Genomic DNA, 26,378 nt, shown 5'->3' with positions numbered 1-26,378 from the left:
CATAGGTGTAGTCACTTCCCTGCTCTAGTTATTGCAGCAGCAGCTGCTTTATCCATGCTGTCAAAGTGAGCTGCATGGTTTCTTCTCCTGAGGAGGGATCAGGAGCACCACTGGGCAAGGGGACTTTGCTTGCAGATGAGTCGGCATCACAGTTCTCTGTAAACTGTGTCCTCAGGTCCTGAGTGATAAGCCCATACATATTAGCTCACAAGTAGTTACTAAACTGTTCTGATTGAGGAGGCCAACTCTTCTCACTATCTTATTTGGGCTCCTGCTTCAGTACCAGCTTGCTTCTTGTTGCCTCCTTTCCCAATAGTTATCTTGAGCTGTACAGCAGCCTCAATTACCAGGAAGGATCCCCATGTCCTGCGCTCCTCCATTGACCTCCAGAAGGAGCAGTTGATTTTTCTTTCTCCCGGTACTTACTGGCCCCCCAGCATTCTGGAGCTGACTGTTCCAAGAGCATTAGAATAGAGACTTGCCTGAGCCCCCTGGGGAGACATGAGAGAGACAGAGTGAGCCAGTGATCAGGGAACTGCTGAGAACAAAGAGATGTTTATGATAATACCTGTGAAATATTGTGATCAGGATCTGTTGCCTTCATATACCCAGAACCAGGATTTGGCTCCATGAATATGCCTAACCTATTTATCATGTTTTAGTGCTGGCCTAATTTAGTGCTGCACAAAACTACATTTAAGGAAAATAATAAGGAAACTGTTAGCCTCTATGTCATTTAAAAATTTAATTCTAGCCTTAATGTTAGCTCACAAGTAGTTATTAAATTTCTATGTCTCTGATTTGTAATAATCTATCATCCTATTTAGATTGATAGAGAATTTAAAGTCCAGAAAGCTTTGTTTTCAATTGGATTCCCTGTTCCCAAGCCTCTATTGTACTGCAGCGATGCTTCTGTCATTGGAACAGAATTTTACGTGATGGAACATGTGCAGGTAAATTAACACAATCTTACTTTGTTGTGCTTTTATTTTCAATTAAGAAAGTAGATGTTAGTAAATGATAGTTTATTAATCACTTTAGGTAGTTTGCTTTGCAGATTTTTAATTTGAGCACAATATTTTCCTCTAGGTGTCAGTAAAGAGCTATATGTAATCGTAATACCAAAATTGTCCAGAAAGTAGGGGTTGGAGAAACTCCAAATTATAAATTAGTCCATTAGGATGATACATTTAAATTTTTAAAAGCTTTTTCTTTTTGTAAAATGTAACTTAAAAGTCGTTTTTGTTCTTTAAGTTCACCTTGGCATATCTTCGCATTTTCCCTTTGGCATTATATACTCTTATATTAGACATGTTTCACAAATGAACATTTTTCTAGCATATTCTACAAATAATTGGTTTTGGCTGCAAAACTGTCATCCTTTTGTTTTGTTGGCAGTAGGGGATGGTGAAACTGCAAAGAGTTAGTATGAAAAGATTTATTTGTTTTAAATTATCTATTGTAATTGCTTTCATAGGGTCGAATTTTTCGTGATATCACAATTCCTGGAGTTAGCCCAGCAGAGCGCTCAGCCATATATGTAGCCATGATAGAAACCTTGGCTCGGTTACATTCTTTGAATATAAACTCATTGCAGCTGGAAGGATATGGTATAAGTGCTGGGTACTGCAAAAGACAGGTAAGGAATCCACATACAGAGCTCTTTTCCTCAAGTTCTTAAAATAATATACATTATTAGTCAAAATAAAACCTATTACTTTATACTTTTCTGAAACTTGGCTCCAACATTTAAAATACTTTATTTAAAAATTGACTTTTAGAGAAAGGAAGGGGGGGTAGAAAAAGAGAGAGAGAGAACTATGTAAGAAACATGATCAGTTGCCTCCCACACACCCCCTGACCAGGTATTGAGCCTGCAGCCTGGGTATATGCTCTGACAGGTATCGAATTGCCACCTTTTGGTGTATGGGACGAGGCTCTAACCAACTGAGCAACCCAGCCAGGGCAGCTCTAATCCTATCTAATAAAAGAGTAATATGCAAATTGACTGTCACTCCAACACACAAGATGGCTGCCCCCATGTGGTCAAAGATGGCTGCCCCCATATGGACACAAGATGGCCACCACAAGATGGCCAGCAGGGAGGGCAGTTGTGGGCAATCAGGCCAGCACGGGAGGGCAGTTGGGAGGGACCAGGCCTGCAGGGGAGGGCAGTTGGGAGGGACCAGGCCTGCAGGGGAGGGCAATTAGGGGTGACCAGGCCTGCAGGGGAGGGCAGTTAGGGGCAACCAGGCCTGCAGGGGAGGACAGTTTGGGGTGACCAGGCTGGCAGGGGAAGGCAGTTAGGGGTGAACAAGCTGGCAGAGGAGGGCAGTTAGGGGCAATCGGGCCAGCAGGGGAGCAGTTAGGCATCAATCAGGCTCGCAGGGGAGTGGTTAGGGGGTGATCTGGCTGACAGGCAGAAGCAGTTAGGGGCAACCAGGCAGGCAGGCAAGTGGTTGGGAGCTAGCAGTCCTGGATTGTGAGAGGGATGTCCCACATTGGAGAGGGTGCAGGCTGGGCTGACCCCCCTCACCCCCGTGCACAAATTTCATGTACCGGGTCTCTAGTATTTAATATTAGCCTTCAGTTTGACTTGTTTTAAACATAAAATAACTATATTCTAGGATCAGATTTTGTTTATCAAACTTTTGAAAGGGACAGAATGTACATGAATATAAATTTAAAACTGTTTCAGATTTTTCTTTTAATTTGCCAACATATTTTTATACAGTTTTTCCCTTTTAAATTAGGTTAACGTATTTATTAAGCATGACTGTGTTAAATTATATGTTAAATACTGTGTTAAATATTAAGAAAAGAGAAATACATTCTTTTCCCAATGGAGCTATGGTCATTTTAAGAAACCTATACATGAATTTTACTTACATGAAACTTGAAAATGGTATAAAAAGAGTATGTAATCTAGTAGTAAATTGTTTGGTATGCATCATGAGAGCTGTTCCCTTCAGATGGTAGATATCAGTATACCCTTGCTTAAGCTTCCTGAGAGAGAGAGATATCATACACTGTGTATTTAACGAAGGATAAAATCTAGACTGATAGGGAAGAGAGATGGTGAGCATTTCAAATCAAAGGAACAGCAAGACCAGATATGTATGGAGCTGTTCTCCTTTGTATACATGTCTTTTTGAGGGAGTTGAGGGGAGAGAAAAGAGAACTAAGGTTTTGGGTTTTTTTTTAAATATATTTTTATTAATTTAGAGAGAAGGGAGAGGGAGAGAGCGATAGAAACATCAATGATGTGAGAAAATTATTGAACGGTTGCTTCCTGCACATTCCCTACTGGGGTTCAAGCCTGCAACCCAGGCATGTGCCCTTGAGTGGAATCAAACCTGGTATCCTTCTGTCTGCAAGCTGACGCTCTATCCCCTGAGCCAAACCAGCTAGGGGTGAGAACTAAGGTTTGGAGAGTACTCATTATATGCCAGGTCTTTTTCATTTTTGTAACAGCCGTAAGACATAGGTATTATTACTCCCATTCTGCAGATGGGGGTACAGGTTTTCAGGTCTCAAAACACAAATAAGTGGCTTAGATATAATTTAAACCTAGGTTCATATGATTCCAAACAAGATCTTGACTGCACTAAATTGAACAGAGATTACCTTGAGGAGTGGAGAGACCATTATAAGCAGGTAATAATATGGTCTCAGTTGATGGAGGACTTTGAGAATAGGTTGATTTGTTTACATTTGAGTCTAAGAACAATAAAAAGTCTTTACACTTCTCATAACTGTAATACATTTAGAAGATTCTATGGGTAATAAGAAAGAATATTTAAATGAAAAGTAAAAAATTCCTTTCTTCTAGCCCCATATTTCCTTTTTCAGGGATTGCTTCTTGTGACCCTTCCATAACTTATTTTTCTATGCTTATTTGTGTGTGTGTGTCCATGTGTGTGTGCATTCTTTTTTTCTTCCTCAAAATAGTTGCTTAATAAAAAGAAGAACCAACATCTCTTGATTCCTAGGCCAGTATTTTGTTTGTATATGTGATAAAAAAAAATCTATGTAAGTAAAATGGAACTAGATGGAAGAAAGATTTAAATGCTTACGTTTTTAGGCTGATATGAGCATCACAGGCATTTCTCTTGAGCATTTAAAAATAAAACCAACTTTGATATAATTGAATTTTGTTTTAATTTTAGAATTGCTGGCTTTTACACTTCACCTTTAGCACTATCATTTTTCTTATTTATGTACCTTTAGGTATCAACCTGGACAAAGCAATATCAAGCAGCAGCTCACCAGGACATCCCTGCCATGAAACAGCTCTCTGACTGGCTAGTGAAAAACTTGCCAGATAATGACAATGAAGAAAATTTGATTCATGGAGATTTCAAGCTAGATAACATAATTTTCCATCCTAAAGAGGTACTATAAGTCACATTTACAATAAATTGAGAAGGTTTGATATGGGACACACGTACTAAGTAGATGTTCCTCCCAGAGTACTGAGGGAGCCCAGTCCATCTCCATTTTCCCCTACTTTCAGGACTGTCTTCACCACTCAAACTTTTAGAAATGAGTTCTGAAGATTTTCTGACGTAGTTGCCTACTTTTAAGGTGGATCTAATCCTGTTTAAATAGGATTTGTGAATTTACACATATGTTCTCTTTTCTTCAAAGACATTTTCCATCTAAAAATATTTAGCTTATCCATGTTTACAGTTCTTTCTTCTGGTTCATTTTAATTCCATTTTACAATTTCATGAAGAATTTTAAATTTGTTATTATAAGCTCAGAGAGGACAGAATTCCAAAAGCCTCTTTTGAAACCTGGAAAGAATTGCATGAGATTAATGTAAACTTGCTCTGTGTAATGTACACAGTGTAATCTTTATAAAGAGTAAAAACAAATAAAAATTATAACCTCCTCCACTGGGCACCGACAATAAGACCTAGGATTGGAGGTGTATGGTGGAAATAAGGAAACTACTTCAGTTCTCTCTCATTACCTATATTTTAGGCAAGACTCTTGGCCCTTAGTATTCTGATATTAATGTGAAGGATTTATAGTTCCCTGAATTATGACAGCAATGCATTATAAATTGCATTACTGTCATAATTCAAAGTAGTACTATATCATTTGAAGGTTCGAATACAGTATAAACACATGTGAGCACATTCACCAGTAAGACAAATTTTTTTCCTAGAAAAGTCAATTTGGATATTAAAATTATGTATATGTAATTATACGTCGGTGTGTAAAATCTTTTGGTAATGGCACTGATGAATTCTGATTTCTAAGTATGTTAAAGATAGAGTAGGAGAATTAAAAATGTTAACTTATAACCTGGAAAAATTATAAAAGTTTATAACTTAAAACATAGCAGGATCTGACCTGTATTTTACCTGTATCATTTGATTCATTAATATTTTAGGAGCCTTTTATAATAAGTCTGAGTCCTCTATGTGTTCTGTAACTATAGTTCTGTTCTATTCACTACTTAAGCAAAGAAAGAAAAATTCAGACTGAGATCTCCTGAATTATGTGTTGTCTTCCAAGATGTTTAAATTTTAGGATTAGCATAATATACTGAAAGTAATGACTTACTAAGTTAGTACCAAAAAGTTATTCCTTTATTATATTTAAACTCATATTAGAAAATAATTTCTTATAGGATTAAAGTTGACAAACAGGTATCATCTTCTTTTGGACAAGCAGAATATTCAGTAGTTGGGGAGATATTTTTTTTAAAGAACTTTCTTTAGTGGCATAGCTTTCAGCTATTTAGCTGCACTAGTGATTTGTTAGCTATATCATTATCTTTTAATGTTTTAGGATTATTTAGTAGCTAGTAAGATGTCTTGTACTTTGTATTTAGTAATCCCATAATTACTGATTAAATCAAATTTAATCAATTTCTGCCTCCTACAAATATTACACCTAATTTTTTATGAAAGTAACATGTGGTTGGCAGAGTACAAGTCAACTAGCATTTATTCATTACCAATTATGTGCTCTGACACATGGTTTTGGAAAGGAAATATAGCTCTTAATAAGCTCAAAATACCAATGGAGATAAAATGTACTCAGGTAATGACTGAGAACAATATTACCCAAGTACTAAAGTATATCACACAATCTATATATATAAAAGCCTAAGTGACCATTACAACTGGTTGATGACTGGTCGCTATGATGCCCACTGACCACTAGGGAGCAGACACTCAATGCAGGAGCTGCCCCCTAGTGGTCAATGCGCTCCCACAGCCAACCTCCCGTGGTCCCTCCCCCTAGGATAGGCCCCAATCGGGACTGGGCGAGATGGCCCTGATGGCCCTGATCACCGGCCAGGCCAAGGGACCCCACCCGTGCATGAATCTGTGCACTGGGCCTCTAGTGTGAATTATAAGAGTAGTCAAAGAGGGAAAAGTACCCACTGTGGACTGGCACTAAGAGTTATAAAACTTTAGACTTTAGTCAATAGTTTCTCTTTCCCACTTCATTTTTAAAATTCCACAAATAAATAGAAAATTAGACTGTTTCTTTCGTATGAAGGCACTCCACAAATTGGAGTTGAATATGTGTATGTGTTCACCAGTATATATTTATGGGAATACTAGAGGCCCAATGCACGAAATTCGTGCAAGGGGCTTGGCCCTTGCAGCCCCGGCTGCCTCTGCCCTCACAGCTCCGGCTTCGTCTGGAAGGTCATCCAGATGGTCGTTCTGCTGTTCTAATTGGCATATTAGCTCTTTATTATATAGGATGATTGAAAGCTTTTTATTTTTCCTTTGAGTGTAAGGACTTAATTTTTTTTAACCTTTGCCTGTAGAGTCTATATGGTAGGTCCTCAATAAGTGAAGACCTACTAAACTCAGGGCTCCTTTAAAGCAGCGACTATATCTTATTTATGTAGCACATGGCTACATGTTTCTGAATGAATCAATATTGAAGGAATTGTTTTTAGTTAATCACTAAGTTACTCTTTCCATCTCATATATTTATGCTTAATTTTTATTCTGTAATAGTGTGACCCTAATGCAAATTATTTAACTGCTCTGTTCCTCAATTTTTATTTTAAACTAGAGGCCCAGTGCATGATTGAATCATGCACGTGTAGGGTCCCCTACATGCTTTCGCTTTTCGCGGTGGAGCTGGGTGACTGTCCACTGGTGCACCAGGCCTTTCAGAAGCCTCCGGCTCAGCGAGGCTTCTGAAAGGCCTGGTGCCGGAACAGACAGGCACCCAGCTCCCCGACTTTTGATGGTCCACAGCCGCTGAGGGGGCTACCCTGCTGTTGAGAGGCACAGGGGGCGGGACTCCCGCCCCCTGCACCTCTCAACGGCTGCTGAGGTGGGCTGCCGCTGACACCTGGCTACCCTGCCATTTAGAGGCACAGCTGGGTGTCCGCGGCAGGCCCCCTCAGCGGCCGTGGATCTGGCCCCCCTCAGTGGCAGCGGATCTGTGTCTCTCAATGGCCGGATAGGCCACCCCGAGTCCCGCCCCCCAGCCTCCCGCCGCCCAATCGTGGACGTAGTGGAGTGATGGTAATTTACATGTTACTCTATTATTAGATAGGATTTTTATTTTAAAATAATTATAGACTCAGAAGAAGTTGTAAAAATAGTATAGAAGGGTTCAATGTTCCCATCATCCAGATTCCCAAATGATTTCCCACAACTATAGTATTTTATCAAATCCAGAAAATTCACATTATGTGTGTGCCTTTTAAATTGGGAGGCAGGGTGAGATTTCAGGGTTCTGTTTTTTTTTTTTTTTTCATCTTTTCTAATACTATATATTCTTCAGAAGAAATACTAAGGTAAAAGTAAATATTCCATAATATTTATTAAAATGTAAACAATGGTTGTAAGGAATGAAATTATAAGAAACTTGAAAGTTATACATTTCTGTAATGTCTAAATTTTGAGGTTTTGTTGTTTTTTTTTTCTGTTTTTCTTTTTCAAAACATCATGTTTTATTTTTATCATCAAAAAACCTAACAATTATGAAAGAAAGCAAAAACAATTTTAAGTGATAAACCTTCCAGGAATTTGTGTGTTTAGCCAGTAAAGGGTTACTAAAGTTTATAGCAAACAAAAGCATGTTACTCAATTTTCCAATCCTTAGTTATTTTCCATTTATTTATCTGTAAAGTATTTGAAACATGTTCAAGCATGTATTTTAGCAGTGCAACTACTCACTGAAATGTTTAAAAGAAATTGTTTTCCTGGAAAATACTATTAATTTTCTAAATATAAATCTTACTCATCTGGCAGGGAAGTGTGTAAGATTTTGGAGTTTTATGTGCATATTGAAAGACAAATATTCTTCATTAGAAACAGATAAACCATCTATACTTCATCTGCATTCATTAATTAGTAGTCAGATGTATTTAAAATAATTATACATACATTGGTTTTTTGGAAGTCATCTGCCTTGCAATCTATATTAACTTCTGAAGAAAAAATTGATTTGGTATGAAAAACAAAACATATTTTAATGGCTTTTTCTTTTTAATTTTCCCCATTGTCTCTAAAATGTCAGTGTAGTTGGAGAAAAGCATAATTATAAATTTTAATTTTATTCCTAAAGAAGACACGGGGATTGGGTTTTTTTCAACCTTTTTATGTGACAGATTATTTTTCAAATACTCCTTAGTAAATGCTCTTTAGCAGTAAAGTCAGATTCTGAACTCAGGCCTGTAGACTTCAGTGCTGTGTAATTCCTTCTACATTGTGCTGCTTCTCATCTCCACCGGAACTGGTTAGCTTCAGTGATCTAGCCCTCTTCACTCTCTACTTCACTTACTTCTTTATACGTCTCCTGATGCTGAAAACTTGATTGTTCTTACTCTAGAATCCATGAACCCCTTATGACTTCATTTGTTTTCTTATCCTGCCTGGCCCATATATGGCATGATCAACCATTTAAAAATTGCCTTCTTTATTATCAATTGAATTATTATTTATTGACTGTGGATGTGTACAAGTGATATAAGAATTATAAAGTTTCCTGTCCTTAGATAAGTTGTTATTCCAGAATCCTCTCACCTCTTGACTTGACACAACGTGCAACGCTGAGCTTGAGTCATTCTATTTTTGCTTCAGAATAGTCATAGTCAGGAAGACTGATTAACTGCTATATAGTTTCATCTAATCTGTCAATTCACCTCCTAGTAAAAGCTGTGATTTTTAAAAAATGGCTTTTTTTTTTTACATCTTTTCCATTCTTAAGTCATCAAATTGCTTATCTTATCCAGATTCCCACTCTCAGCATATGGTGTTGCCTTGTACTTGACTCATTTTGTCTTTTTGGTCACTTTCTGGGGATTATATGCACCTTGAAGTTCTCTTGAAGTTCATTTCAGCCCTCTGTGTAATATCTCTTTCATGAAATTAATAGGTGTCATTTTTCTTAAGGCACATTGTCAAGAAAAATTGTGACCCTTGAGCAGCTGGTTTGTTTTTAATCTACATACACTATAAACATTGTGGCTGATCATACTTCACACTTTATTTTATGCATAGAAAACTCAGCAAGTATTACTACCTATGCTAACAATTATATTTTACTTAAGGCATTTAATTTTATGTAATAACCTTACTCCTAGTTTCTATTATCTTGCCCTAGTCAGTTTGACTCAGTGGATAGAGCGTCGGCCGCCAACTGAAGGGTCCCAGGTACAATTCCTATCAAGGACATGTACCTTGGTAGCAGGCTCCTCCCTGGCCCAGGCCCTGGTCAGGGTGTGTGCAGGAGGCAACCAATTGATGTGTTTCTCTCTCTTCGATGTTTCTCTCTGTTGTTCCCTCTCTCTCCCACTCCCTTTAAGAATCAATGGAAGAATGTCCTCAGGTGAGAATAAAAAAAAATAATGCAATTCCTATCATGTCACTTCTCTGTAGAGAATACTCCAATGGAGGTACCCTTTCCTATACCCCATCCCTCCCTCCTCAATCCCTTGAGGTAATGACAGCCATTGCTATTAGTTTGGTGTATATCCTTTCAACTTTGAGTATTCATTTATAACCTTTTTGATTTAAACAAAAATACTATACAGTCCTGGCTGGGTAGCTCAGTTGGTTAGAGCAACATCCTGACCATAAAGATTGCGGGTTCCATCTCCAGTCAAGGCACATACAAGAAGTAACCAATGAACCCTGCTGGCATGGCTCAGTGGTTGAGTGTTGACCTATGAACCAGGGTGTCATGGTTTGATTCCCAGTCAGGGCACTTGCCCAGGTTGTGGTCTTGATCCCCAGTGTGAGGCATGCAGGAGGCAGCCAGTCAATGATTCTCTTTCATCAGTGATGTTTCTATCTCTCTCTCTTCTCCCTTCCTCTCTGAAATTAATAAAAATATATTTTAAAAAAGAAGTAATCAATGAATGCATAAATGAATGGAAAAACAAATTGATGTCTCTCTCTCTCTCCCCTTCCTTCCTTCTCTCTCTCCCTCAAAAAAAAATTATAATACGATATATGTTATTTTGCAAAATGCTTTTCTCCCTGTATTTACAGCTAAATGTCCTGTGTTCTTAACATAAAAATATATATTCCCTTGTAACATATTGTTCCGAAGTAGAATGAAGAAAATTTTCTGTTTTATTGATTCCAAATTACATGACTGTTATTTTGCTGTATATTGCTATATAATGGTAGATTTTGTATTCATAAAACAAACAGCATCTTTTATAACCATTATATTTTTGTATTTATACCACAAAATAACCTATATTAAAAATTACTATTGCCATAAGATTCTAATATTTGTTATGTAGTAAGATTCATCACCAGACAAACTCTTAATTACATATGGCATTTATAAGTAATTATTAGAATTTTTTCTTTACAACAGTTATTCCCAATTGGGAAGTTTCAACTGTTTTTGCCTCCACTCATCAGGAGAGATACTAAGGCTGTGTAAAGTAAAATGCTGGAGAACCAATGGCCAGTAGTGGAATCAGAGGACTTGGCTCTGAGCATGTCAAACTCGTGGCTGGTGGGCCACACGTTTGACATGCTTGCAAGGCTAATTAGTTGATAAATGAGATGCACAATTGTGGGTAAAGACTGTGAACTATAGTCTCAGCTTTGCTTTTGATGAAAAATATAATTTTGAATGTATTCTGTTTCACTTTTTTTTTTTTTTTTTTTGGATAGCAAAGGTGGAAATTTATTGAAGAACAAGTACAGACTCCTATGTGGGGAGGGGGAAAGAGTCCCCCACTTATTTTCTTATTTTAGTTGCTTTCAATTGAATATGTCCAAATCGTTTTCTTTTTCATTGCAGTCTCGAGTTATAGCTGTACTGGACTGGGAGCTGTCAACCATTGGTCATCCTCTGTCAGATTTAGCTCATCTCTCCTTGTTCTACTTTTGGCCCAGGACAATTCCACTACTAAACCAAGGCTCTTATTTTCAAGAAAACATAGGTATGAAAACATAATGATACTTAAGTTGATATTAATATAAAATTATCTTTATAATTCCTCATAACTTAAAAATAGGATTATATTACAATTTTAGATAAATAGATTTTATTTGTTTTTGAAATGTTTCTAAATCATTTTATTCTTTATTGATTTTTCTGAATATAGCATTCTATTTTTAGTAATTTATGACAATGTGTAATCCTTTGTATATAGTATTCTTTTGGAAATCAGTATTTTGAACATGCTTTGTTACATGGGCTAATGGTTATTTTATAAACATATGCAATACTACTACATTTTGAAATATTCACCATGAGATTTTTATTAAAGTTTACAATGCGTGCTGTTTTTATAGGGATACCATCAATGGAAGAACTAATTTCAATATATTGCGGCTGCAGGGGAATTAATTCTATTCTTCCTAACTGGAATTTCTTTCTTGCTCTTGAATGTTTTAAAATGGCTGGAATAGCACAGGTAATTAATTGTTTTTAACATGTTTCACCATTATTTATTAGTGTACTATTGACAGTATTTTCTGGTCTTCAAGGGTTTTATACTTTTTATACTTAGACCATTTGGCTTTTCATAATGACAAATACCAAACATTAGTAAAATATAACTCCAGAATTAATAGAATAGCAATTTGGCAAGGAAAAAAGTTGAGTAACAAAATGTGTTATCACTTTTTCGTATAATAAACTTACAAGATGGAGGAAGTGAGAGAAACATAATGACAAAAAGAGAAAAGTTTGTGAGAATTGGCTATTTCCTGAATAACCAATGTAAGACAGGGCTAAACTATTTTAATGATATCTGCTTCAGACTATAAACCAGAGGTAATGATGAGGAAAGAATTAACTTTGAACTTTCCAAAGTCTGGCATAGTACTAGTACCTATCATATAGGAGCCTCTTAATATACTTTTTTGAGTGAATAGATGAGTAAGTTTTTCTATTTTTCTAATAATGTCATATTTATGTGATTAATTGAGCATAAATTCCGTTTTTTAAAATTATAGCTTGATCTAAAGAAATGCAATCTTTATTATCGTAATTTAGTTTCCATGTACTTTGAATCTTGGACGTTTATTTAAGAAATTGAAATACTTCATCAGTGGCAATGAGCTAGGGACTGGACAAAGAAAAGGTAAATGAGATTTTAGAAACAAGAAAAAATGGGAAAGAAGGATTAAGGACAAGTATAGTTATATTTCTTCTGTCCTTCAGAGTTCATGCCATCCACAACCAACTGAAATTGTCTTCTAGAAAATAGTTGTGTTACATCTCATCCTGTATTTTATAATCATACTAATCATATTAGTTAAGTTGGATGGGTTTCTCAAAACAGAATTTATGCTGTTTCTATATCTGTCAGTTTCCATAAATCAGACACCAGATAGGCTTTGAATTTAAAATGGATTTTCATTTCAAATAAAAGTTTGACATGAGTTATGATTGATATTAATATGTCATAAATTATATACAGGATGGGGCAAAAGTAGATTTACAGTTCATATGGAAAATAATACAATAATCTATAATAATAATAGCATAATATGCTAATTAGACCAGACAGCCGAACAACCTTCCGGACTTCATTCCAGCCATTGTTCCAGACAAAGCCACCATGGCAGGGGCCAAGGCAGAAGCAGTTAGGGGCAATCAGGCATGCAGGCAAGCAGTTAGGGGTGATCAAGCAGGCAGGCAGAGTGGTTAGGGGTAATCAGGCAGGCAGGCAGAGTGGTTAGGGGCAATCAGGCAGGCAGGTGAGTGGTTAGTGGTGATCAGGCAGGCAGGCAGAGTGGTTAGGGCTGATCAGGCAGACAGGCAAGCAGTTAGGGGCAATCAGGCAGGCAGGCAAGCAATTAGGGGCTATCAAGCAGGCAGGCAGAGGCAGTTAGGGGTGATTAGGCAGGCAGGCAGAGTGGTTAGGGGTGATCAGGCAGGCAGGCAGGCGAGCGGTTAGGAGCCAGCAGTCCTGGATTGCGAGAGGGATGTCCAACTGCTGGACATCCCCAGATGGGTCTCGGATAGTGAGAGAGTGCAGGCTGGGCTGAGAAACCCCTTCCACCCCTGTGCACGAATTTTGTGCACTGGGCCTCTAGTTAATAATACAAGGATATACGTGTTTCTTGTACTCACAACTAAAAGCCTGCATTTGCCCCACCCTCTAGTAATAGCCTTAGAGATTATCATAATCCTATATAATAAAAGCCTAATATGCAAATTGTCCCCTTGGGCGGTCCTTCCACTGGGAGACTGGGAGTTTGGCCTCTCGCTATGTTGTGCGCTGACCACCAGGGGGAGGCATGGAACATGGCAGGTGTCAGCAATGCTTGGTTGGCCTAGAGGCCCATGCTGCACCCCAGCCGATGGTGTCTGGCCATGCTCACCGAATCTCCGTGTGGGGACTTGGGCGCTGTGACTCAGGTGGAGGGGGACATGCAGGGGTCTGGGGACCCAGGTGCTGTCCAGGGCCCAGAGGTCAGCTGAGACCTGCCCTTCCACGCCAGATGCTTGTGCTTCGATTGCCAGCCAGGCCTATGGACCGCACCCATTCACGAATTTCATGCACAGGGCCTCTAGTTTCATTATAACTATAAATACGAAATTGGAAATAATGGAAAAACTGTTAGTGTTTTATTACATAAAGAATTATATACTGCCTGGCCAGCTTGGCTCAGTGGTTGAGTGTCGACCTATGAACCAAGAGGTCACGGTTATATTCCTCTGGTCAGGGCACATGCCCAGGTTTCCGGGCTCAGTCCCCAGGATGGAGCATGCAGGAAGCAGCCAATCGATGATTCTTACTTATCATTAATGTCTCTGTCTCTCTCTCTCCCTCTCCCTCCCCCTCCTAAATCAATTTTTTAAATGTACTTATTTTTAAAATATAAGAATTATATAAAAAAATAAAAATGAAATTCAGTTCATTGTGTTTTAGTGGGGAGAGGAGAGTATTATGTTGGAAGCACAGAACATGGAGAATTACGAAAGAAAAAACTGGTTAGCATTTAGCTAACACTGTTCAAAGGAGGTAATTTCATCTAAAATAGGGGTCCAAAACATTAGATAAAATATTCTTAGAGGTCATCTCATTGCATTCTTTTCAGTTTTATAGTTTTCATTTTGTTTTGGTTTCTTTAGATTTTCCCCCACTATGAAGGGAAAGCACTGATTTTTAGAGGTAATATAACTTGCCAATTAGTTATCGTTGGTAACTGCTGAGCTCATTTTCAAGTTTGGTTTGATTCCCAGTTTCAATCTATTAGGATAAGAGTGTATTAACCACATGATACAAGTATGGCTCTTTAATTTAGGGGGGGGGGGGCAGGGAGTAATAAGTATTCCTTTATGTAAATTAATAGAAATGATAATCTCATTTATATCTTGGTACCTTGTGAGTTTAGTGACTCACATAGCTGGGAAACTGCAAAGATTGGATAGCTGAGTAGTACTTTTCAGTGATTTTAATTGCTCTCTGTTAATTTACTTTTAGGGAATATATAGTAGATATCTTCTGGGGAATAGCGCATCTGAGAATAGCTTTCAGTTTGCCAATTTTGTGAAACCTCTGGCAGAAACCGGATTGCAACTCTCAAAAAGGTAAGCAAAATAGATTTCTCTGGCTAACCTAAACTAGAACCTTTATTAGGTATGTGAAGATTATAAACTTTATCAGGACAGGGATTGTTTTTATTTCTTATACCAGGATTGCTGCTTCCAATCACAATAGTTAGCTTGGTACTAGTAAATGTGTTATCTGCCCGAAAATAAATTGACTTCAAATATAAAGAAAATCCCCATATTTATGATTAAAAGTATTTTTGACAACTTGAGTATATAAACTTTTAAGAATAGAGATAAAATTCTCAAATGTTTCCTTCTAATATTTGTTATTTACATATACCTATTTAAAATTATAAATTATATAAGGTGATTGGTTAAATTTAGAAATACTGCTCTCTCCCACTATCACTTGCCATGAAGTTGTATTCAGACATTTTGTAAGGGTCTTTGAAATCCATGTCTCCATCAGTGGAGCACTTTTTGAGGCATTTAATACACTTTGCCAACCGCACTCCCATCTAAGTGGTGTGATATATGGCACTTATTGAATTCGTTGATGATGCTGTCCCTGGAAATTCTGCCCAAACCACAATGTACTTAGTACTTAAGGCGCAAAGTTAGGACAATTCTGTTTGTATTTTGTTTTTTATATATACATTTTATTGATTTTTTTACAGAGAGGAAGGGAGAGGGATAGAGAGTTAGAAGCATCGATGAGAGAGAAACATCGATCAGCTGCCTCCTGCACACCTCCCTACTGGGGATGTGCCTGCAACCAAGGTACATGCCCTCGACTGGAATTGAACCAGGGACTCTTGAGTCCGCAGGCCAACGCTCTATCCACTGGGCCAAACCGGCTAAGGCAGGACAATTCTGTTTTTACAGTTCACTTCATGGGTGGATATTTGATTTCCACAACATAACAACCAACTGTGTTGCACTTCATAAACATCCTTAAAGATCTTGTTTGTAATGACACCCAACAGTTATTTGTGAGGCATATACTAAAAGAATTATTAAATTTGTGTTCAATTTCTTTGTTTTTTTTCCCCCCCTCTATTATTGATTGAGGTCATGCCAGGCTTATGTTTTCCCCCCAAAATGTTTAAGCATAAAGTTTGATGTGTACAATACAGTGATTCTGCATTCACCCCATAACATGAAAGACTGAAAACATTCCAAAATATGGCAACTCCTGCCCTGGCAGGGTGGCTCAATTGGTTGGAGCATCATCCCAAACAAAATGTTTCCTTCTCTCTCTCTCTCTCTCTCTCACTCCTCTCTCTCTCTCTCCCTCTCTCCCTCTCTCCCTCCCTCCCTCCCTCCCTCCCTCCCTCTGTCTCCCTCCTTCTGTCTCCCTCCTTCCCCCTCTTTCCCTCATCAATAAAAACATATCCTCTAGTGAGGATTAGGGGTGTGTGTGTGTGTGTGTGTGTGTGTGTGTGTGTGTGTGTGTATATATATATATATATATATATATATATATATATAGCAACTACTTCTGAGTGCTATTTTGGGGGAACTATGGAAGACTTCACATTATACTCAGAAATGTAATAATTTGGGATATCTTTGTAACTTTTTTTTTTTTTTTTTACAAAGAACCTTCAGAACTACACTATCCCAGATTGATACCACCCGAGAGTTGTTTGTACAGACTAGGAGAGGCCAGGAAATTCTTACTAGGGTGAAGCATTTCATGAAAAAGTACATCCTTCCAGCTGAAAAGGTAAGTATTGTGTGAACAGAATGTATTTGTGCTCAAGGACTATGGAATTACTTCTGTTATCTCTGCTAAAAGTACCATGGTATCATATCTTTGCAGTCAGTCCTTAATTAGATACTCCTCCTAGCCTTAGCACTGACCTGCTACAGGCCTGATCCTGAAAATTCCAAGCTTCTAAAATATGTCAAGGGAATGCTACAAATCAATCTGTGGAATAAAAAATAGGCTAAAAGGAATTAACTCTTTTTGTAAAGTTGACATTCTTAGTATATTAGAGTAAAACATTACCTTGGGAACCTTTGCCCAAGGCAGTGATTTAGAGCTTTTTTTTTTTTTTTTTTTGCTTTTTTAAAGTGAATCCCTTTGAGAACTAAAAGAACTGTAGAGGGAGTGAGATAGGCATATCCAGAAAATTTGCATATCATTTCAAGCTTTCACAAATACCACATGCTACTACTTTAAGGTGTTAAATTTCAGTCAGCTCACTGAGGGTGAAGAAGTAACATGATACATTCATTCATTCAGTTAACAACTAATTATCAGGAATCTAATAATGGGTTAGGCACCTAGAGAGCCATTGAAAATAAAAGAGAGAACAAGACAGGGCTTATACTTCAGCATAAAAGAAAGAGATTAAATAAGAGATGATAAATGCTGTGAAGAAAAGAGAAAAGTTGTTATGAAAATATGTAAGGCAGATGGGGTGGGGTATGTGTGTGGGTAGAACAAAGGTATGAAAATTGTAAGGATTTGATTCTAGCCCGTTTCTGCCACAAGTTAGGGATCTTGGGCACATAACAGTCTCTTAGAGCTCAAGTTCTTCATTTACAATGTGAATAGATATGACTAGATGTACAGTAAATTCCCATTTTAATCTTCTATGATTCTGAGAGGGCTAGAGCCAGACTAGCAAAATCAAATAGGAAATGAAAGAGGCCAAAATTCTTTCAACAAAAACGTTCAGTCAATATGTGTTTTTAGGGCAATTAGTGTTATTGCTTGAATTGTATGAATAATTATATTTTTAGTAAAGATCTGGCATGAGATTAACCTTGCTTACAGAATGGGATACAGTGTTGTAAAGAAAACACTACTGCCGAAACCGGTTTGGCTCAGTGGATAGAGCGTCGGCCTGCGGACTCAAGGGTCCCAGGTTCGATTCCGGTCAAGGGCATGTACCTTGGTTGTGGGCACATCCCCAGTAGGGGGTGTGCAAGAGGCAGCTGATCGATGTTTCTCTCTCATCCATGTTTCTAACTCTCTATTCCTCTCCCTTCCTCTCTGTAAAAAAATCAATAAAATATATTTTTTAAAAAATACTACTTAAATATGAGGAAATTCTAAAATAGTCAACTCATATATGTTCAATGATCAGGCATCAGGCATTTTTCTTTCTTGTTTCACCACTAAACTCTTTTTCATACTTTAAGAACTAAAGCAAGCTTCTTTGTAACATGGCATTTTTTTAATTCTGCCTCTTACCATACTACAAATAGACTTTGCAAATCTCTAAATGGATAGACTTTAGAACAGGAAGTATTAAATAATACAAGTTTTTAAATAATTATCAACACAATAAATTATTTAAAATTTATTAATTTTAAATAATTATCAACTCAGAACTGTAGTATCATAAAGAGGTAGTCAGAGGTGAGGAATTTGTAAATGTACTACATAATATATTTCTTATCAAACACAATAGCATTGGCTATTTCTATAGCAATATGAGGGATGGAAATAATAAACAACCCTAAACAGGAAATTTAACTGACTTCCTGACAGAAATAGCAAGAACTATTCATTCTGGTGCCTTTGAAAGAGCTATCCTGTGTCTACTTGACATTTTCACTAAATATAGCAGTACTCTAGACCAATGATTTTCAGTCTTTTTTACCTCATGGCACATATAAACTAATTAATAATATTCCGCATACACAAAAAATATATTTCTTGTCTATCTGACAAAAAAAAAGGTATAATTTTTTATTCATTCACATAGATGGCTGTTGTATTAGCTGTTGTCTTTTTCTTTCTTTTTTTAATATGGAACACCATGAATTTGCATGTCATCCTTGCACAGGTGTTGTCATTTCTTTATTTGACAATCTAAGGGAATAGAGGTCAGTGCCCCTGACCTAATAGTCAGGTATTGCATGTTTTAAAAATTCTTGCAGCACACCAGTTGAAAATCACTGTTCTAGATTAACCATATTTCAATTAAAGGAACATTGTAGTGTATTACTTATCCTATCTAATAAAAGGGTAATATGCAAATTAACCATCACTCCATCACAAAGATGGTAACACCCATAGCCATAAGATGGTGGTGCCCAGTGCTCTCAGCCCCGCAGGAGTCCCCCAGTCCTGGGGGCGGGGGGGGGGGGGCACCGCTGAGAGTGGGCAGCATGAGCGGCCTGGCAGAATGCTTGCTTTGTTGCCCCAGCTGGAAAATACGGTATTTACAATTTAGAATTAAAGTGAGTTATTGCCAAATGATGGGTGGGTTACCATATTTTCCGGTGTATAAGACCCCTGACTTTTGAGAAGATTTTCCTGGGTTAAAAGGTCGTCTTATACGCCAGAAAGTACGGTACTATTTTATATTCCTCTCTTCTCTCTATCTCTGTCTATACCTCTATGTCTCTATCTCTCCGTTTCTTTCATTCTAATGCCTTTATTTTGCCCTAATTCTTGAAAGATCATTTTATTGGCTATAGAATTCTAAATTGTCAGTTATTTTCTCTCAGCAATTGATGATGATATCCCACTGATATCTATCCTCATTTGTTGCTCTGGGAAGTCAGCTCTCAGTCTTAATTGTTTAATTATCTATAATCGTTCTCCTTTAAGAGCCTTTCTTTAACTTTGATGTTCTGCAGCTTAATGGTGCTCTAGCTTCTTTGTGCTTTCTGAATTTGAGGATTGGTATCTTATCAGTTCTGAAAACTTCTTAGATATAATTTTTTTCCAACATTTCATCTCTCCTCATTCTCTTCTTCTAGTACTACAATTAGACTTATGTGAGACTTCTGTGTTCATCATATCCCTTAACCACTCATATTTTCCTTCTACTGAATTTCTATGCTTCATTCAAGAAAGGAGGAATTTCCTCAGGTCCCTCTTTTGATTTGTCTTTTCAGCTGTATCTAATCTTACTATCCAGCAATCCATAGAGCAGTGGCTTTCAAAATCTAGATTGTCACAATTGCCTGGAAAAATAGTAAAGAGTATAGAAGCCCCAGGCTCATTGAAGTAAGATAGGCCTATGCCCTTGTATTTTTACCAAGTTCCCCAAGTGATTCTGAAACCCACCAAAGTTTGAGAACCACTGTCATGAGTTTCCAAGTTTAAGGACTATGGTTTTACTTTTCCTCAAGATTCATTCAGTTCTTTTCCAAATTTGTCTGACCTATTTTGAGAATCCTTTGTCATATTTTTAATTCCTTCCTTTATTCTTGAAATCTATTAGACACAAATATTTTATATTCTATATCAGATCATTCTTCTATCTATAGTCTTTGGGGAGTGTGTTTCTGTTTTGTTGAACTATTGCTTTTGCTAATTCTTGCTAATAGTGGCTTATTTCCTTGAGTGTTTAGTAATTTTTCATTTTAAACTCACGTTCTTTGAGATGGAATTTTATCTGCTGGGATTATTTAAGGCTTTGTTTAAAGCGTTCCTCCAGAGAGGATTTGCTTTTGATTCTGCCAGCTCCTTGCAAGCACAGTCACCAGGAACACTGTAAACCTCATTTTCAGCTTGAGATTTTAGGGCCCCACAGGTCTCTGAATTCAGATCCCAAACTTGGGTGAAGACAAGCTTCAGGCTAGAAATGTTTCTTTTTTTCTATTCCATCTTATATATGGCTTATTCCCCATGATTTACGTCTGAGGGGTGGGTGTGTTTTTTTTCCACTTAGGTTTTGCCCATTACGTACCCTTGCTTTGGTGACAGGAAGAGATGATCTCTGATCTGCCCTCTTTCTCTGTTTGGGGCATTTGGCTTTTTCTCCTGACCTCTGCCTATATGGCTCATTAAAAACTAAGGCTCAGCCCTAGGCAGTTTTGCTCAGTGGATAGAGGGTCAGCCCACAGACTGAAGGGTATTGGGTTGGATTCCGGTAAAGAGCATGTACCCGGGTTGCAGGCTCAATCCCCAGTCCTGGTCCAGACACAACCAATCAATGTGTCTCTCTAACATTGATATTTCTCTCACTCTGTCTCTCCCCTCTCCCTTTCTCTCTCTCTCTAAAAATCAGTGGAAAAAATATCCTCAGGTGAGGATTAACAAAAATAAAACTAATACGGCCCAGACTAACGTAGATCAGCCTACATCCCCCAGACAAACTTGGCTCTAGTGCTCACTCTCAAAGAGTCGGGCTTTATTCCTGGCCTCTGAGGTGTTTTCTTAATTTCCTTCCAGCACAGCTGTGCATTACTAAATGTATTTTTTAAATTATTTTAAATATTTTATCTGGTATTTTTAGTTGTACTACACTGGAGGGGGTTTCTATGACCATTTAGTGTGCCATATTGCTGAATGAAACATTCAAACTTTGGTGTAACTTCTTGGGAGTCTATTATCTACTATTGAGGGGGAGCATCATTTGTGAGCAGCAAGGCTCTAGAATATTTTATACTTCTGTTTCTGGTTTTAGAAAGAAATATTATTGATTTAACTGCAGCTGAAAAAGCTGCTTCACCTAAATATGTTTCCTTTAGATAGTAACAGTTTGTGGCATTATTTACTTTGTATTAACTTTAGCTAATTAACTTTTTCTTTTCATTACTTTAAGGAGGTAATTGAGTTTTATGTCCAAAAGGAAAATTCAGTAGACCAGTGGAAAAAACCTTTAGTGATTGATAAACTCAAGGTAAGAAAAAAAAGAAAACGTTTAACATTGGAAAATTTACATGCAGATGTTTTTTAAGACCTTAGTTTGTTGTTGCTATTGCTGTTATATACGTAGAGGATAATTATATCAATAACATTTTTAAAGGAAGTTAAAAATAGCACCTGTAATATACAAATTAGGTTGCATAGTGTTGTATATTTGGTATATGGTGAAGACATAGATATTCAAAGAAAAAATACCATCAACACTACTCACTGCCACCTGTCAGTAAATTGAGACTGAAGTCCAGGCAAGACATTTTTCTTACATGGACTTAATTTCATGTTTTCAAATCCTAAGAGCAATACATGTTAAAAATCACAATGCAAAAAAAAAAAAAAATAGTTATTTGGCATAATTATACTCAAGCATGGGAGCTTTTATAATAGCTATGATTCAATAAGAAGATTTTGATTCAAAATTTAAACAAGTTTAAAATTTCAGCCAAATCCAAGGAAGCTTGGAAGAAAACTCATTTAACAGTTAAACTATTGATTCATAATGAATTAGTAACTACTTGTTTTTTTGCACACTAGGATACAATGAAATAACATATATGTTTTTAAATTTCAAAAAGCATAAATACTAATATATTTTTAAAAAACACCTATTTTTGGTCATGGCAAATTATGATCACTCTGGCATACCCATCTCCTCAACAGGAAATGGCCAAAGCAGAGGGCCTCTGGAACTTGTTCCTGCCAGCTGTCAGTGGCCTCAGCCAGGTTGACTATGCCCTGATTGCTGAAGAAACTGGAAAGTGCTTTTTCGCTCCAGATGTCTTTAACTGCCAAGCACCAGGTTACTACATTATTTAAAAGCAGACTTCGCAGATATGTTGAGCAATGTTGATAATTTCTCTATTTTATGACAAAGAAGTTTTTCCTACAAGAAGTCATTGATTTGTAAATTTATCCAGAAATTTACTTTTATTTATTTTGATTTAAATATTAAAAAATGGATCTAATGTTCTCAGTGGATTACTCTCTTGTTAAACATCATGACATTAAGAGTATTAGTGAATAGAATCTGCTACCAAAGGGATTAGACTGCAGTTTCTTTGACTGGGTATTAGACATTTCTATGGCTATTGGAATGAATAGAGTTCCACATCTTTTGGTTAGCCTCACTATCTTTACATTTATGCACCAATTATTTATTATATACTATGTGCCAAGCCCTGTTCTAGATCCTTGAAATATATCAAGGAATAAAATAAAGATCCCTGCCCTCGTGGAGCTGATATTCTAACGGAGGGATGCAAAAATAAGTAATAAATATAGTAAATAAAAAAGTTATGTAGTAAGTTTGAAGATAAAAAGTGCTTTAGGGGAAAAAATCTCTGTAGGGTAATAGGGGAGCTCTGGAATGCTGAGGGACAAGGAATATGGATTACAATTTGAAATAGAATGGTTGGGCTAGGCCTTATGTAGAAAAGGACATTTGATAAAGACTTGTAAGAAGGTGAGAGAGGTAGCCATGCTGATGTCTGGGGGAAGAGTTTTCTTAACAGAGGGAACAGAATATGCACAGGCCCTAAGGCAATAGCATGATTGGTATGTTCCAGGCGTAGCCAAGGAAGCCAGTATGGCTGGGTGAAGAATAGAAGATATCAGAGAGGAAAGGGCCTTATTTATATGTTGGGCTGATAGAGCAAATAAGGGTTTATAACAGTGAAATGGGAAGCCATTGGGGATTTGAGTAGAGCAGTGACAAGATGTAACTTAGGTTTTAAAAGGATCACTTTGGCTGCTATTTTGAGAATTAACAAAAGGAGGGAAGGAGAGAAGCAGGGAGTCTGTTGAAATAATTCTACTGAGAGATGATTTGTTCTAGGGTACTAGCAGTAGAAGGGGTAAGGAGTGGAAAGATTCTAAATATAATTTGAAGGCAGAGCCAAGAGGATTTCCTGATTGGATATGGGGTATAAATGGTGGAGTCAAGGATGCTGCTAAGGACTTTGGCATGAAAATTGAAAGGCTGAGGGAAGGAGGCCAACTTTTCTTTTAAAAATATAATATAGAATGTAATCTGTAGGTGTTTTCAAACATGGGTTTGCAGAAGAACCACGTAAGGAACTTAAAGAAAGAAAAAAAAAAAAACAGATTCACAGGCTCCATCCCTGGAGATTGTGGTTCTGTAGGTTTAGGGTAGACCCTTGGAATGCCTTTTCTATTTTTTTAAACAAGCTATTCTCATGCCACTAGTCAAGAGCTAGCATTTGGCTCATAGTAGGAGGAGGAGGTATGATAGCCTACAGGTTCCTGCACAAGTTAGGCCTAGGTATTGCCCTTTGTGCTTATTGTATGGCTCTTGTGCTAAAGCTCTCCCAAAAAGAGTTCATGAAGGGTGTACCTGCCAAGAGGCAGATTGGAGATCTGAGAGAAAACAGTCTGGTGTTTTAGCAAAGTGTTTCCTCCCTGTTTTTTGACTCTCATTTCTTTGACATAATTGAGATAGTTCATAGACGTCTGTTGAAGGTTTTCCTTCTTCAAAACCCTGATTTATCAAGTTATTGTTACACATTTTAATCTAATAATAAAGCTATTGTTAAAGTAAAGAAATATATTCACAAAGTTTCCAAAGATTAATCTCATTTGTATGAAGCTATTACATCATGCTACATAGGTGGCTTAATTTTGTGGAAAGAGAACTGGTAGTATTTTGTTTAAAACCTTTTACTGTCACTCAATAGTAAAAAAAAAAAACACATATTTTATATCGTGACCCAATATGTAGCATATATAGTTGTATGTGTCTTCATTGATGAATGGATGGGGGTGGGTGGGGAGGAGAGGGAGAGAGATACTGATATATTATTGAAAAAAGGCTTCATGAAACAACTACTTGCAATGCACTCAGATATTTTCCTCTGAGTCTAATCTAATGTATTCTGTTTTGATTTATCTTAGTATTTATACATTGCTGGCCATATTCCATTAAAATGATTTCAAAACACACTAATGGGTCATAATATGAAAAATAATGCTATAGAAGACATCCTTTGCAGATGCAACTCTGCCACTATTTCTCCTGTGAATTTAATTTTCACTAGATGGTCGTGGACTTTTTTTAGTATTAAAATTTCATGAGTCTATCAGTTGTACTGTCTAAAGGATATCACCAAACTGCTGAAATTTTTAATTGGCCAGGGAAATACATTTTCTTTGATCCAAGTATGATCAACAACTCTCCTCAGCAAACAAGATGTGTCAAATCATAAGTAGAAAACCAGACATTTCTCTTTGCAGTGGAGATATATCCTCATGAAGGGGCTGGGCGTTGTGCTTTGGAGCATTTCCAAAGCAGATGAAAATGGTATGTAATTGATGCCAGTTAAATACTTTGGGAGGTTTCTTAGGTGTAAAAGATTAATTTCTACTCAAGCTACCTGAATTATTTCCCAAGTAGTTATAAAAGCTTATGAGAAACATATGTCATCTTCCAATTTGTCTTTTTTTTTTTTTTTTTTGCCCTTCAATAAGTCATACAATATTGTATATTCGAATGTTGAAACTAGCAATTTTAATTATAAAGTTATTATTGGATAACTTGGGGGGCATTGGGCTGATTTGGGGGAGGGATTTGTAGAAGTAATTTATGTAGGCTCTTTTCCCAATCCATAAATGATAGCTTTGTTTTGCCAGCTTCTCGGAATGAACAGTAATTTTTGGAGAGTTTATATCCAATATTTACCTCATTTGAATTATAACAAGAAACACTGAATTGAAAATAAGCAAAGAAAACACCGAGCTACATTAATTCCAACTCATAACTCATTTTTTCCCTCAGTCAAAAAGAATTTTCAGTTTGCTAACCTAAAAATCTTTCATTTTTAATATAACTTTGGCTTCATTAGGAGTGTCTACTCTAAACAGAGGACAAACATATTTTGAGAGACTTATCTTAGACTTAACTCAATTTCATAGGCATTTTAATGACTATTTTTAAAGTCATTGTAAGAGGTGATGTTGAAAAATCTTTAAAATCTTGTAAGAAATCAGTATTCAAAGGAAAGATTTTAGAAATAATTTTTAGAAATTTGATAGGAGTGAAAATCAAAGAAAGGCATCTAGAACATTTTGCTTGATGGCAAATGTGAAGCTTTTTTTTTTTTTTTACACCTGAGTGTGATACTAAATAGTGTTATCATGTACTGAACAGTTCCCTCAGAGGGTTTGAGAGCGTCTTTGATGTTATCTACTATCATTTTCTCCCCAGAGCAGGGATCCTGTGGTTAGCATTTTTGAGATATGACCTGGTACTTTTCTAGATGGTATGGGGTGCACAAAAGTAAGAGCAATGTCAGCAGTAAAGAGACAATAATTACTATGAGATCAGAAGGAGATATTTCTGACTGGGGAAGCAGAGATTCTTCACAATGCAGGTGGCTCAGAAGCAGAACTTAGTTAGGAATGATGGGTAGAATTTCACTTGAGAGAAGGCCTGGAAGGAACAAACAGGGTGTGTTTGAGGTACTAGCATCTCTTGTTTGCCAGGAGTGTTGCAATCACTTTTGGCACAGCATATCTGCAAGATACGTACCAGGCAGAGGTTAGGCCAGCAAGTTGTTTTCAGCCGTCCTAATTGGGTTAGACCTCATGAGAGCCAGGCTTCGAGGAGATGAGTAGACAAGTGTCTGTGATCCAGAACAAGTTGAATAAATATGCACGGAATGCCAAGTGCTTGTAACTACTTATGGCACATCTTCATTGAGGATTATATTCACTATTATGCTTCAAAATACTGTTAGTAAACATTTGCTTTAAAACTGTGCAT

At 37.0% G+C, this 26,378-nt stretch overlaps 1 protein-coding gene and 1 long non-coding RNA gene across 2 annotated transcripts in view; one reads left to right on the top strand and one right to left on the bottom strand.

The window, feature by feature from the left end:
* The window catches only part of ACAD11 (acyl-CoA dehydrogenase family member 11), a 69,198-nt gene that overhangs the window by 11,790 nt on the left and 31,030 nt on the right, over positions 1–26,378 (top strand). The window contains exons 3-11 of the mRNA XM_054708019.1: positions 828–953; positions 1,478–1,639; positions 4,231–4,395; positions 11,266–11,407; positions 11,763–11,884; positions 14,909–15,015; positions 16,582–16,708; positions 21,501–21,578; positions 22,262–22,400. Coding sequence (XP_054563994.1) covers positions 828–953; positions 1,478–1,639; positions 4,231–4,395; positions 11,266–11,407; positions 11,763–11,884; positions 14,909–15,015; positions 16,582–16,708; positions 21,501–21,578; positions 22,262–22,400 — 1,168 coding nt within the window. The remainder of the gene's footprint in view (positions 1–827; positions 954–1,477; positions 1,640–4,230; positions 4,396–11,265; positions 11,408–11,762; positions 11,885–14,908; positions 15,016–16,581; positions 16,709–21,500; positions 21,579–22,261; positions 22,401–26,378) is intronic.
* Positions 1,745–26,259, bottom strand: LOC129147121 (uncharacterized). Its single transcript, XR_008554451.1, has 3 exons — positions 26,145–26,259; positions 13,803–14,006; positions 1,745–1,774 (listed from the first exon to the last, which is right to left on the bottom strand). It is a non-coding gene; the product is annotated as an uncharacterized LOC129147121 (long non-coding RNA).

Source organism: Eptesicus fuscus, chromosome 18 (genome assembly GCF_027574615.1).
Source record: "Eptesicus fuscus isolate TK198812 chromosome 18, DD_ASM_mEF_20220401, whole genome shotgun sequence".
Taxonomy (NCBI): Eukaryota; Metazoa; Chordata; class Mammalia; order Chiroptera; family Vespertilionidae; genus Eptesicus; species Eptesicus fuscus.
Note: the sequence above shows the minus strand (reverse complement) of the source record. Positions and strands in the feature narration are given on the sequence as shown.